Source organism: Arvicola amphibius, chromosome 3 (genome assembly GCF_903992535.2).
Source record: "Arvicola amphibius chromosome 3, mArvAmp1.2, whole genome shotgun sequence".
Lineage (NCBI taxonomy): Eukaryota > Metazoa > Chordata > Mammalia > Rodentia > Cricetidae > Arvicola > Arvicola amphibius.
The window spans coordinates 111136694-111151680 of record NC_052049.1 but is presented as its reverse complement, the minus strand read 5'-3'; the positions used below and the strand labels follow the sequence as shown (position 1 = coordinate 111151680).

Below are 14987 nucleotides of genomic sequence, written 5' to 3'. Positions count from 1 at the left end.
CTTGGCTGTTGAGACACTGTGGCTCACACCAGCTTGTGTTCCTTATCAGGCAGTTGGGCGCCCTGGGTTATCGGGATCCTCTTTAGAGCCCCACCTGGAAGCCCCTCAGCATCTACCAGTGCCCAAACATCTACCTGGCCCTGGAGGGACTGATGAGCCCAGTGACCTGGAGGAGCTGGAGAAGTTCGCCAAGACCTTCAAGCAGAGGCGCATTAAGCTGGGCTTCACACAGGTTTGCTTTGGGCGCAGCAGGTGGAAGAACTGGGCTCTGTGACAGCGGCTGGGGCTTCCCAAGTTCAGCCTTCAGGAGTGTCCTGACCTGCACCAGTTTGGACAGGTCGCTAGTGGGAAGGAAAGCGAGGACATTGTCCGGGGGAGAGACAGGAATAAAGGCCAGGCAAGGGCATGGCCCATTCAGAGCATAAGGCAAGAAATATAAGGCCAGTTTGTATCCTAGAAGAAAAAGCCCTGGGAAGGTGCGGGGTCATGGGCTTCATGGTTCAGAGCTCTGCCTGTGTGGTAGCCCTGGGGCCATAGAGAACACAGACAAAACAGCGACATCTGTCCCTCACCTTCCTCCCTCTCAATACCCCTTGCAGGGAGATGTGGGACTGGCCATGGGAAAGCTGTACGGTAACGACTTCAGCCAGACGACCATCTCACGGTTCGAGGCCCTCAACCTGAGCTTCAAGAACATGTGTAAACTCAAGCCACTGCTGGAGAAGTGGCTGAATGATGCAGGTGGGTGGCAGAGAAATGAGAAATGAGCATGAAAGGGGCTCTAGGAGACTCCACAGGGGTGATTCTAGGGGCGTGTGTGTATGACGGGGCTGACCAAGTCAAGGCATAGAATCTCCTTTATCCCCTTTTGAGCCTAGCATTAACAAAGAGGTAAAATCCAGGAGAATGGTAAGCAGAGATTTTAAAAAAAAAAGTGTCTTTTTTTTCTTTTTTCCTGAGGGGGAGCCTTTTGGCAGATGTGGTTCCTCTGTAACAGGGCAACTTGCTTCTCTTCTCTTCTCTTCTCTTCTCTTCTCTTCTCTTCTCTTCTCTTCTCTTCTCTTCTCTTCTCTTCTCTTCTCTTCTCTTCTCTTCTCTTCCCTTCCCTTCCCTTCCCTTCCCTTCCCTTCCCTTCCCTTCCCTTCCCTTCCCTTCCTTTCCCTTCCTTTCTTTTTATCCCTTGCCCCAGAGCTACCTATCCTATATTTCAAGACAACAGCTTAGAGGCTAAATTTAATCCACTGACTCAAATTTTTATATGGGATCAGCCTAGGTCAGAAGACGGCAAAGAGGGACCTGCAGGGTCCCTCTGAGGCAAAAGACCCAGGCCTAGCTCAGGTCTTTATTTGACTGTTCTGGAGCAGGATAGGCAATTGCTGTGGTAAGGACTGGCCAGAAAAGCAGGTCAGCAGGAAGGGTGATGAGGAAGTAGATTTGTCAGGATCCAGGACTGCCAGGAGGTCATGGGGGTAAGAAAAGTTGCAGGGCATTTGGAATGATGACCAGAACTTGGCATTTAGAAAGAGTGAAAGGTAGGGCTTCTGACCTTTGGACTGAGTGAAACTGTGTATCCTTGGGAACTGACCTCCGCATGGAAGGTGAGCAGCCTGAATCGCTACCTACTCCAGCATCTGCTTCACCTCCCCAGTTGAGAGACCTCCCAGAATGTCTCCAGACATTGCCACGTGTGTGGTGCAGGGTAGCCCCTGGCCCATGTGGAGAGGAAAGGAATAAGCCCCTCTCCAAGGCTATGTCAAATAGGAGTGTAGGTTATGAGTTACTACTCCAGTGTTAAAAGGCAGGAGGAGTAGCTTGGGTGGACAGGCTGGGTCCCTTTAAGGAAGTCCCCTCACTCAGAAGAATGCATGGGAATCCTCTTCCTCTCCTCCTCAATACACGGCTTCTGAGACAACTTTTACTGAAACATCCAAATAGAAGAAATGATGGAAGCTCCTAAAATCTTTGGGAAAGGGTTTGAGGGCTCATCATTACTATAACTTTTCCCCACCCTGTGGCCTTGGCTTCCACCTATCACTCGAGGACAAATGTCTTCAGAACTAGCATAGGTTCCTATGTGCCAGAGCAAACCCATTTCACTTAGTACACACAGAGGGCCATATCTTTTAAAACAGGCCAGACCGTGTGACTCATAATTCTACCTCATCCCCCACACCCCACACAGGCCATTGAGGCCTAGGCATCCCTGAACTGTAGCGGCAAACACATGGAGACTCTGTGGTGGGAGGAGTCCTGGCGGACATTCACCTAGAGCATCCTGGAGAAGCAGGACTCGATCTGTTCTGGATTCTCTGCTGGGGTCAGGGCTAATTCTGAATATAGCGCTGCAGGGTCCGTGGGAAGGGCTGAGAAACCTCAGGTTTACTCCGGCAGACTGGGCCAGCCACATATCTCCGTCTCTGAGCTTCATTTGTTCCTCTCTCCAGAGTCCTCCCCATCAGACCCTTCGGCAAACACACCCAGCTCCTACCCTACTCTCAGCGAAGTGTTTGGCAGGAAGAGGAAGAAACGGACCAGCATCGAGACCAACATCCGCCTGACACTCGAGAAGCGATTTCAAGACGTGAGCAACCAACCTCCTAGGGTGGGAGGGGCTGGGTGGGCTTGTGCAGGTAGGTTAGCAGGTCCCACATGCGCAGGAAGCTGGGCTCAGTGCAAGATGCTAAACACTACTCTCCCCTGCTACACAAACACCTGTCTTGCGGGGAAACCTAGTCACTCTTCTCTAGGAGCCCAGAAATGCTGACTTTCTTTGAGAGTTCCAGAAAGCTCTTTTCCTTGTTGACATGTATTTGGGCCTCATTATTCTTCTCACTGGAAAATTCAAGAATGAACACAGCATCCCAGTAGGGCGTGTGTTTCTGTATACATTTGAGGTAACAAGGGCATTATGTAAAAGACTCCATCTCTTTTGAAACAAATTTTGCTTTTCAATTGAAAAGTATAATAAAGGGCTGGCAAGATGGCTTAGCGAGGGGCAAAATAGGGCCTGTAGCCAAGCCTGATGACCTGAGTTCAGTCCCTAGAATCCACTCGGTAGAAGGAGTACCAGTTCCTGCAAGTTGCCCCCTGAACTCCATCCCCCTTTGCCAGAGTGTATGCCCCATTCTCAAATAAATAAATGTCAGATTTTTAAAAAGATTTTTCTAAATTTTTTTAAAAAAAGATTTTTAACTTAAAAAAAAATACAGTTGCCGGGCAGTGGTGGCGCACGCCTTTAATCCCAGCACTCGGAAGGCAGAGGCAGGCGGATCTCTGTGAGTTCGAGGCCAGCCTGGTCTACAAGAGCTAGTTCCAGGACAGGCCAAAGCTACAGAGAAAACCTGTCTTGAAAAAAAGACAAAAAAATACAGTCAATGTTCATTATTAACAATTTGGAAAACATAGGAAGAAAAGTAGAAAGGAAAGACAGCCCATTGCCTTTTGTTTTTGTTTTGCCTCTTGTCTGCCTGTTTTGTCTTTGCTTTTTAAAGATATGGTCTCACACTGGATTTTACCTAGGTTGACCTGTATATAACACCATGTAGCCCAGGCTGGCCTCAGACTCATGCCAATCTTCTTTGTGTCCTTCCCCAAGTGTTAGGATTATAGGCCTGTACCGCCACCCAGCTTCCAGTGCCTTCTGAAAGCAATTGCAGTGTTGCCCTTCGTGCTCATTTAGACACTTGTGATTATACTGCACAAGTCTCTTTTTGTTCCACCAATTAGAATGTTTTGCTTCTTACAGTTATTTTTAAGACATGCATTCATTTTTTTTTAATTAAAAGTTTTCAAATCTTTCCATGTTCTCAATTAGATATTCTAGCCGTAAATTCTAAATAAACATTCTTCTCAAGGATAGCCAGAGCATATTCTTGAGGCAGTGTGTGTGGGCTGTGAGCCTCGTGGGAGCCGGGGAGGGGTGAGAAGAGGGAAATACAGGTGATAACAGTGGACCTCTATGGGGATCTGTCCTGTAGCTTCCCCTAGAGCCTCACTGGTTACTGAATATGACTCAGTCTACCCCTGTAGATCCTGGCTGCTAGGACTGCTGGCCTGGAGCAGCTCCCCCACTGAGTCTGGCTCAGGGATTCGTGGCTGCATCCTGCCAGCAGGATGACTGGAGTTGAGTTTCCCATCTTTCAGGTTTCTTAGAGCAGTATAGTTAAGGGTGGGGGATACAAGAATGAGGGAAAGGGGCTCAAGCCACAGACTGGGTGGCAGGTCAGCGGGACTGAGCGATGACATCATACGGCCTGCAGCTCTCCCACAGACCTGGTGGGCCTAAGCAGTCCAGCCTCCTCGTTTTCTAGGAAGAGATGTGAAGGGAAAGGTCATGAGGAAGGACTCAGGAGGGAGGTTTTCCTCAAGGACTCCACCTCCCCTCCATAATTCAACCATGGAGGCCTTGCCGTGGGAATACTCCAAAGGGAAGGAGAACAGGAAGGGACCAACGTTTTGCATCCTCTCATCCATTCCAACCCTGTGCTTGATGGTGTACACATGCTTTCTCCTGTAGCCCTTACCATAGTCCCGTGTGCTAGGCAGGTAGTCTCACTCCATATCTGGAAAGACTGGGGCTCAGAGGTAAAGGGAATTCCTAAGGACGCTCAGTGCACAGATGATAAAGTCAGTATTCCACCCTTGGTCTGACTCTAAGGCATTTGACCCATATGTTCAATGTTTTGTGTTTGGAACGTTTGGCCCTCACCTCTACTTTCTGCTCCTGTTTCTGTCTCCTGACCACACCCTACCCCTTTGTCCCTGTAGAACCCTAAACCCAGCTCAGAAGAGATTTCCATGATCGCAGAGCAATTGTCCATGGAGAAGGAGGTGGTCAGGGTCTGGTTCTGCAATCGACGGCAAAAGGAGAAGCGAATCAACTGCCCTGTGGCCACACCCATCAAGCCTCCCATCTACAGCTCCCGGCTGGTAAGTGACTTGGAGTTGGCTGACAGGCTGGCTGCCAAATACTCGGGGGACATGTACGTAGAGGCCGGGAGTCTTCCATACCACAGCATGGTAGGTAGTGGGTGGGGGAAATTCAGTAAATGAATAAACAAATAAATACAACTTACAATATATGCATAATATAAGAAGATTAAAGAGGAGTGGAAGGGAAGTGGGGGCTGTTGAGATAGCTTAGCCAGTAAAGATGCTTGCTGCCCAACCTGATGATCCAGTTTCCATGTCTGGGACCCCCCCCCCCCATGGTGGAAGAAGACAGCCAATTCCCAAAAGTTGACCTCTGACCATGCTATGTGTCATTCACATGCCCACACATATATGTAGCATGAATAAAGTGTAATACAGTTAAAAAACAACAACATGGACAAGATGATTGGTGTGTTTTCGCCTTTTTAACAGGAAGGTTAGAGATGCCCTGTCTGATTAGGTGGTATTTAAATGAAAATCTAAACTTTGTAAGGGGATGAAATATGTGTATATGTAGGGGAAAGAGTGTTCAAGGTGGAGGGGCCACCGAGGAGGTCTATGCAAAAGGGTCAAAAGGCAGATGAATTCAGAGAAGGAGCAGAAAATAGAGTGCCTCAGGTCTTGGAGTTCAGTGAGAGGATTCCAGTTGACTCCAATAGGAAGGTGTTAGAAAAGCCTGGATATATAAATCTGAGCTGGTTGACATGGGCTGCTGAGTGGAGAATAACTCGAGAAGCTGGAGACATGCCAGAAGACAGCCATCAGGCTGAGCAGAGGAGGTGTGGAGGGTGGTAGCCATGGTGATGAGAATAAATGCTTGGACTCTGTATGTTCTTCAGCTGTAAAGTCAATAAGATTTGCTAATCGCTCAGATTCAAAAAGCAGATCAGCAGACTGTTTTTCCCAGGATGCTTGTTGGTTTTGTTTTGTTTGTTTTATGGTACAGGGTCCCAAGTAGCCCAAGCCAGCCTGAGCGTGCTGTGTAGTTGAGGGTGACCTCTATCTCCTAGGTGCTGGGATTATAGGTATGCACCAGCATACCTGGTTTTTCTGGTGCTAGATATGGAGCCCAGGGCCTCCTGCATGCTAGGCAAACATGCTACAAACTGAGCTACCTGAGTACTGGATGCATGTTGTTGGCACTACCCTTTTAAAAAATGTCAGTCTGGACCTGGTAACACACACCTTTAATCCCAGCACTTGGGGGCCAGAGGCAGGTAGATATTTGTGAGTCTGAGACTGGAATGATGTACATAGTGAGTTCCAGGACATCCAAGACTACCTAGAAGGACCCTGTCTCCAAATGATGATGATGATGATGATGATGATGATGATGATGATAAATTTGAAAGACTGAACGAAGAACAGGCTTGAAAGACAAAGACAGCTGAGAATCTGGAACCATTTATGTTTAGTTGTGTGTGCTTCCTAGGCACCCAAGAGGCAGTACCTAGCTGGGGTTAAATCTTAGCCTCTGGTGTTCCAGGAAAAGCCAAGGCTGAGAATAACTTGAGGTTCAAGGGAGACACAGAGGATTGGGGATTAGAATGTGTCCTGCTCTGTCTAGAGAGAGATGGGCCGTGGTTAATGGAAAAGAGTTCTCTATCTTTGGTAGCAGTGGTGGTAAAAGGGTAGAGAAGTTGGATAGAATGACGTCCTCTAGTTTTTTGGCAGGCTGGTTGCAGGCTGGGTAAGACCTACATAAAAGACTCCCACATTGTTGATTTCCCCCATATAGCCACAGACCAGCTCTCTGTTGGTCTTTGTGCCAAGTGCTGGAGATAGATGCCATTTATTCCCAGTGCCAGGGGACCTCATTGTCTAGCAGAGGATACACACAAATAAACAAGAGACAAACAGCAGAATCATTTCTCTAAGCAACCTTAGGAGCAGCCGCTAACATACCTTGGGGACGGTGGCTAGGAAGGCTTCCCCACAGGAGGTCATTAGTGCCTGAGTTGAGTTTACAGTGGCAGGTATGTGTGAGGTGGAGCTGTCTCCAGGGGAAGTGTGAGAACAGCTAGGTGGGGAAAAATACACAGCACGTTCATGGAACTTCAGGCGGTTCCATGTAGAGGAATGTTGGAAGGTGGAGCTGAACTGGTCATGGGGCAGGACATAGAGGAGAGTGTCAAGTGATAAACAAGGGTTATGAGTGTGGTTTAGTTGGTAGAGTGCTTGCCTACTATGCATGAAGCTCTGGGCTCCATCTACAGCACCACCATGGAGTCTCAGCCCCTGGGGTGGCTCAGAAGTACATGGTTATCCTCAGTTATTTAGCAAATACATGAGGCCCTACGTCAAAAACAAACAAAAATATAAGCAAAGGCCTTGGTTAATAAACTCAGAGCTGTCTTGGGGCAGGGAGAGCAGTGGAAGGGGAACCCTGGGGATGACTCAGAGTGTTCCGGCTGGGCTAGCTGGGTAGATGGTAGCATTCAGTGTGGACCTAGCAAACAGGACCAGCTGGTTTTGGGGTGCGGAAAGGTAGTGCTCCAGTTCTTTGCGTCGTCATGATGTTGGCCTGCAGCACACATAAGTGGGACTGTCCCTGGAAACTTGGGACAATGGCTACAGAGGCCAGGAGAGAAGCTGGGAGGGAGCCATGGGTTGGGGCTATCACAAGCAGGTGGCCGTTGAAGTCCTGGGTAAGAAGAATTCCATTATGGAATTTGTATGAAGTAAAGACAGAGAAAGGTTCACTTCCACCCTCTGGTGACACCAGCCATTTGAAAACAAGAGGATCAAGAGAAGAAACCGAGAAGGAAGAGACTGATAATGCAGGAAGTAAAACCAAGTGTGCATGAGAGGTCTAGCCTGGGAGTCCCACAGCAGCATTATGGGAATGCAGATAAAAAAGACACTCAACTCTCTGGGTGACTTTAATCCCAGCACTTGGGAGGCAGAGGCAGGTAGATCTCAAAGTTTGAGGTCATCCTTGTTTATAAAGTGAGTTCCAGGACAGCCAAGGCTATACAGAGAAACCCTGTCTTAAAAAAAAAAAGTCAGCATAGCCGGGCGGTGGTGGCGCACGCCTTTAATCCCAGCACTCGGGAGGCAGAGGCAGGTGGATCTCTGAGTTCGAGGCCAGCCTGGTCTACAAGAGCTAGATCCAGGACAGGCTCTAGAAACTACAGAGAAACTCTGTCTCGAAAAACCAAAAAAAAAAAAAAAAAAAAAGTCAGCATAGCAGCAGTGGGGAGCCCATGATTTGCCTGAAGTAGCAAGAATGCTTTAGGTAGGCAGAAAGAGGAGCCTGTGAGAAGGCATGCGCTTAAAAAACCACAGGCTAGGGCTAGAGAGATGGTTCAGCAGGTAACAGCACTAGCTGTCTTCCAGAGGAATCCAGGTTCAATTCCCAGAACCCACATGAAAGCTCACTCACAACTGTCCAGGGAATCCTCTGATGTCTTCTGGTCTCTGCAGGCACCAGGCATGCCCATGGTGCACTGGCATACATGCAGGGAAAATACCTGTACACAGAAAATAAAATTAAATAAATCTTTAAAAAAATAAGCTTCTCTAGATAGTAATGGTCATATCATGCCCAGAAGACAAGAGTTCCACACCCAGCATCATGTACGTTAGATGAAGGAGTGTCTTCTGATCCTGTCTTTTCCTTGGGTCTTGGTGGAATGAAAACTGCTGTCTTTTATTTCTGGCACAAAGCAATCTCAAGCTAGCTAAATCAGAAAAATAAATTAATAGGAGCTGGAGAGATGGCTCCGTGGTTAAGAATTCATCCTGCTCTTGCAGAGGACCTGCGTTTAGTTTCCGGCACCCACCTGTGCATCTGTCTATCAGCTCCAGGGTATCTGACGCTCTCTTCTAGCCTTTGTGGGCACTGCAGGCAATGCACCCCCCACATACCAGCACATGTATACATAATTAAAAAATAAAATCTTTTAAAAAATAAACAATAAAATTTTAAAGGGGGTTGGGAGGTGTATGTAGCTCAATACTATGTATAGCCCTGGCTTAGCATGCATAAGAACATGGCCTCAGTCCCCAGCAAAACACACACACACACACACACACACACACACACACACAAAGCATCTTGGCACTATTTTGCTATATGTAAAAATAATGCTTAAAGTAAGGGACTATATATATGTATGTTTGCATATGCAGAGCCCATCTTTAGCTGGAAGTGGAGGAAGCAATCACAGTGACTGTACACACTATTATTTATTTGAAAACAACAGGGTTCTTGGGTGTGGCATCTGGGAGAGGAGGAGAGGAGATGACTGATAGCATCTCTCACCACTCTGCCACACCTCCCAAACTGCCCCGCACTTGCCTCCACCCCTCCAGGCCCTGCTCATTGTAAACTGAAGGGTAAGTAGAAGAGAAGTTCTGATTAGTTAGGAAAGGAGAACAGGCTACTTCCTGTTGGAGGGGCTGTTCCAGAATTGTTTGGGATCCTAGCAGATGGCAGGTCCCTAAGTGGGGTCTCTGCATCAATATCCTATGAAAATGCTGGTCAGCGCTTCCTGGTCAACAGGAGAAAAGGAAAAAGGGCAAGAATATGCAGATCTGAGCTCAAAGGTGGCGCTAAGAAAGCACCTAGAGATAACCAGCTGTCCATAGCCCTTTTCTTCCGGGAGCAAGGCAGCTAACCTTTAACAAGCCGGTGCTCTTTGCCAGCCACAGGGCTGGAAGCTTTATAGACATTATCTTATTAAATCTTAATTAAAAGAAATATCAGGGAGGTGCTGCTGCTGTTTCACAGATGAGAAAACCAAGCCTTCCTGGGGTTGGTAGCTTACTCATAGTCACGCAGACCGTGGGTGACACGGCCAGGTCTCACACCCAGATCTGTCTGTCCACTCATTAGTTCTTATCCTAGGCTGCTCTTGAATAATCATGGTGAGGGGTAGGTTCCTGAACTGGGAGGTTAAATGTGGGGGGATGGGAGTGGGTGGGGGCAGAGGGCAACATTGGGTATCTTCCTCAATTGCTTTTCGTCCTATTTTTTGAGATGGGGTCTTTCACCGACCCTGGAGCTCCCTGGTTTGGCGTGTAGCTCCTTGGTTTGGTTGACTAGCAAACCCAGGGATTCTCTTGTCTTTCTTTCTCAGCATGGGATTACGGGCTGTGACTGTTAAAACCGCGTTTTCCCATGCTTGAGATTGAGAGGCAGCCACTTTAGTGACTGAGCCAAGGTGTCTCCCTACCTAGCTCCTGAATGGCCCCTTCTGGTGTTTTAAATCTCTACCTGCTTGCTTTTTTTTTTTTTTTTTAAGACAGTGTCTTGCTATGCATCCCTAGCTGACTCAGAACTCACAGCAGTCCCCTCGCCTCAGTCTCCCAAGCACTGAGATTATAGGCACGTAAAGTAGAAACAGAGCAAGCAGTCAGCAACATCTGCCGGAGCAAGGGCCTCAAAGGCTTGCTCATCTCTCCTCGGGGCACTGGAACAAACCTCCAGCCTGGCAGTACCAGAGGAACTTTGCCAGGGGCACCATCAGGAGGGGGAGTGGTCTGTGTCAGCCGCAGGGAGCTTCTGCAGCAGGCCAGAAGTGGGTCCAGATGGCTGTATGTAGTCCACAGGTCTTCCTATGACGCACAAGGTGAAAACTATGGAGCAGCAGGTCCCTGAGGAAGGCAAACTGCTCTCTGCAGCCTTTCACCCAGTGTCCTGGCAGAAGGAAGAAGGACGCAGCATGGACATTCATAAGCCTCTCTTGCCTTTCAGGTTTCTCCGTCAGGATCTCTGGGTGCCCTCTCCGTCCCTCCTGTCCATAGTACCATGCCTGGAACAGGTGAGCTTCAAAAGAGGTTTCCAGACACCACAAGGACTATTCTAAACAATAGATTAAAACTGAAAGGACCCAGGTGTGGTGGTGCACACCTTTAATCCCAGCATTTGAAAGACAGAGGCAGGTGTTCGAGGCCAGCCTGGTCTAGGGAGCAAGTTCCAGGACAGCCAGAGCTACCTAGAGAAACCCTGTCTCAAACAAAACAAAGTAAAACAAAAAACCCTTAAAAAAGCTCTTAACCTAAGTCAGCATTTCCTCAGTGTGTCTCAAAGGACATTAAAAATAAGGGCCAGGAAGAATAGGGTTCTGTGATCACATAAGTTTGGAAAATATTGGTAAGCAAAGTTTAAACAAATGCGTGTTTTTACTTTACTTGCAGCATGGCTCAGCACTCAAGGGGATAATACATTCCAAAGTGAACTGTATGGAAAACCTGGAGGAAGACGGGCTTCCAAACACATTTTCAGGGTTCTGTTTCTCCCAAAGCACCTGTAGCATTTCTCAGACCTAGATAAGGATATGTCCAACTGTCCTCTGGATCAGCCTCATATGCTGATCTCTGCATGGTCTACCTTTTTTTTCTTTTTAATCTTAGTTTGAATAGTAAAATATATGGCGTTCTATCCATGAAACACATACTGGGATTCCAAACATGAAGAATATCTACTTGGTGCAAACCCACCCTTTTACAGAGGATGACAATGAGTTTCAGGGGGAGTCGGGACAGGCCCAGGACCAACATGAGGCTTGGGTTCCCTTCAAGGGGACCATGCGCATTTTCTGTGTAGAGTCAGAGAACTGAGAGTCTGGCAACCTCTCTGCTCTCCTGTATGCCTCATGCTTTCTCCCCATGACTCTTCCTTTCCTGAGCTTCATCATCTTCTCCCCTCCCGCCCAGGGCGTGTCCCACAGATTTTGGCATCTGTCCTCCATGCATTTGGCAAGTCTTGGACTGACAGAACCAGCCGCACTGCTCTGAGGGCCTGGGCTGCCGAGAGCACTTGAAATAAAGGCCCCACCAAGGATGGGCTGATGGGTGGGCCTTGATGTTCACAGGGTAGAAGGTGGGCAGACAGGCAGGGGGTAGGGAGATGGTAAGGCACCCATTGGGGATTCCAACAGGAAATTATGTGTTGAAAGGGCCGTGTCGCAAAGGTCCCCAGACCCAGCAACATTATTTTGGCCTTGTTTTTGTCTCTCTTTGTCCTCAGTAACGTCATCCTGTTCCCCTGGGAACAACAGCAGGCCTTCGTCTCCTGGCTCAGGACTCCATGCCAGCAGCCCCACAGCATCTCAAAATAACTCCAAAGCAGCAATGAACTCCTCCTCCGGCTTTAACTCCTCGGGGTAAGTGGACGGCAGCGAGGAAGCATCTGGCAGGCTCAGGGGCATGTGAGGAGTTGGGCCGGTGCCATAGATGACAACTGGAAATGGGAAGTGGGGTAACAGTGGAGGTGGGATGGGGGGGCAGAGTGAAGAGCTAGACTGGACTGCATCCCCAGGGAGTGAGGATTTTAAAAAGAAGCGGTAGCTGGCGAGCAGTCCTGGCAAGGGCTGATGTCAACAAAGCCAGAATTTCCATCTTCAGCTTTGATGGTGGAAATTTCCAAATGCTCACGTGAGAAAGGACCAGGTCCTGGGCTGGACTCAGGAGCACTCCTCACCAGAAACTCAAACCACAGGATATTATGACATGAGTCTGGAGCTCAGGCATAGACCAACTCTGGCCCTCAGGTGTAGCTGGCTCACTAAGAAAAAAAATGCTACTGAGATCTGGCTCCCACATCTGCTTGGGAGGCAGCAGGGCAGGCCCTGGCGGGTCTTAGCTCACAAGCCGAATAAACTCCTGGAAAAGGTATTCTTAGGATGGCTGTCGTGAGAATTTTCCCTGGTGCAGAAGACGACAGATTTGAAGCAGGATGTGAGGCTGGGGACACAGTTCCATTGGTAAGATGCTTGCTGGAAAACAGAGGACTGCATCTGACCGACAGAACAACACAAGAAAAGCCAGGGGTGGCAGTAGGCTTGGAATCCCAGTGCTAGGGTTGAAGTGAGAGGGAGAGGCCTTTGGGCTCCAGGCCAATGAGAGAACCTGTCTCAAAGAAGGTGGGTAGGCCAATGAGAGAACCTGTCTCAAAGAAGGTGGGGACAACACCCAAGGTTGTCCTGACTTCCATATGTGTGCACACTCATATATATATTTTAAAAAACAAATTTGGGCATGGTGGTACACACCTGTAATCTCAGCATGCAGGAGGCTGAGGCAGGAGGATTGTGAATTTGGAGGAGGCCTGTCTTGAACATGGACCCTCTCTTTTCATTTGTTTGTTTTTGTTTTTTGAGACAGGGTTTCTCTGCAGCTTTGGAATCTGTCCTGGAACTCACTCTGTAGACCAGGCTGACCTCAAACTCACAGAGGTTCGCATGTTTCTACTTCCTAAGTGTTGGGATTAAAAGCATGCATCACCACTGCCCAGCTGGAGACCCTATCTTAAACACACAAGCAAACCAAGTTGAGTGATAGATTACACACTTGAGCTTTACGGGAAGAGATGAATCCATTTGTCCAAATCTAGGCAGTTCAGTAAGCAGCTTCTGTTGTCCATATGTTTCATAGTCTAGGAAGTCAGAATTTCTGGGGTCTAGGAGACCCAAATAATATTAGTAGTTTAATATTTGAGGTATGATTCATACTCCATAAAATTCACAAGGTTGTACAACCATTACTGTTATCTAATTCCAAAATGTTTTTATCACCCCTTAAGGTCCTCTTTACCTGCTTTTTAGCTGTCACCTTCCCATCAGGTTTGTAACTCTGGCTTGGCCTGTTTTTGTTTTGTTTTGTTTTGTTTTGTTTTTCTAGACCGTGGTACCGTTGGAATCATCCCACCTACCTCCACTGAAACCAAAAACTTCCTCCAATTCCACCTGGCCCCTTGTTCCCACCAGGACGCAGGGAGTCATGCCTTCCATGAATGGACAGACTACTTGGGAACGGGTGGGACAAACGGCCACTGCTGAAGAGCAAACCCAATCTTGCCTTCTCGGGGATCCAGAGACTCCGGAGAACCAAACTGTGACTGCAGACCACGCCGTAGGCGACGCTGATGTCTCAGGCTCTTGATAATCCTGCGGGGAGTTTACCGTGCTCGCCTGCCGTGCCTATGGCCACCTCCTTGCTCTAATGTTTTAGACGGCTTCACTGTGGCTTCATCTCTCGGAGAAAAGGCCGTGTGCCATTGGCTTCTGGGAACAGCCATTTGCTCTGTGCGCCAAACTGTAAGAATGGTAGATCGTGGTTTGATTCCACCCTCGGCCACAATCCTGAACACATCGCAAATTCTGTGGAAAAACTGAACTCTCATGTTTCCACCAAAGCCTTATTTTGTCTAATTAGCACAGTTTCTAGTTTTGCCTCATTTTCTTTTACCCTAGCTCCCTTTACTACAACCAAATTCTTCCATTCTTGTGCCCTACAAAGTCCTTTCCTCTCTGCAGATGGCAGAGCTACCCTCTGGCCATATACTTCCATCCACAGGTACTCTTTGTTGCCCACATAACACCCAAGTTCAAAAATACTTGCCTTTTCCTTGCTCCCTGTGTTTCTGCTTGTCCTGCCCCCTCTCCTTTCTCTTGAGCACAATAAATTGAGGAAAGAGAGAGAGAGAGAGAGAGAGAGAGAGAGAGAGAGAGAGAGAGAGAGAGAGAGAGAGAGAGAGAGAGAGAGAGAGAGAGAGAGAAACGAAGGGAGAGGGAGCGCCATGCCTAAGATACTGGCCATGCTCTTATACAAGGCCTTTTCCTGTTCTGCACTGTGATCTTTCCTCTTCAATGTGTAATTTTCCAGCAAAATGTCTAACTCAGGTGTGAATTTTGATGATGTCTCTGTAATATTTTATCTTCTATTAGAAAAGGAGGGGGGATAACAAAGTGTGGGATACTTCTACAGAGTTCCCACATGGCTGGGGCTCTGCTGACGTTGTGGGGAACATTATATGTGGAGTCTCCTTCTGTGGGCCTGTGTGTTAAGCTGTCACATGAAGCCATCCCAGGAATTGGTTACTTTTTTTTGTTTGTTTTTTAAAGACTGAATATCCAGGAAACTGTTGAGACTCAAAGGAATCTGTTTCTAAATATATTTGTATAGCACTGACGTAACTGTTCCATGTTAATAAGCGCCTCCAAGGAGGGTACCATGCCTTTCTGTGCAGATATTGGAAATGGGGTGGGGCAAAGGCGCTCCATTTGGAACATGAAGTAGGTACTGGCGGTGGCCTTATTGACACAGGG

General features: G+C 48.0%; 1 protein-coding gene across 1 annotated transcript in view; it reads left to right on the top strand.

The window, feature by feature from the left end:
* The window catches only part of Pou2f3 (POU class 2 homeobox 3), an 81700-nt gene extending 68100 nt beyond the window's left edge, over positions 1-13600 (top strand). The window contains exons 7-13 of the mRNA XM_038323898.1: positions 50-232; positions 600-741; positions 2445-2581; positions 4768-4929; positions 10634-10700; positions 11909-12044; positions 13561-13600. Coding sequence (XP_038179826.1) covers positions 50-232; positions 600-741; positions 2445-2581; positions 4768-4929; positions 10634-10700; positions 11909-12044; positions 13561-13600 — 867 coding nt within the window. The remainder of the gene's footprint in view (positions 1-49; positions 233-599; positions 742-2444; positions 2582-4767; positions 4930-10633; positions 10701-11908; positions 12045-13560) is intronic.
* The last annotated feature ends 1387 nt before the right edge of the window (positions 13601-14987 follow it).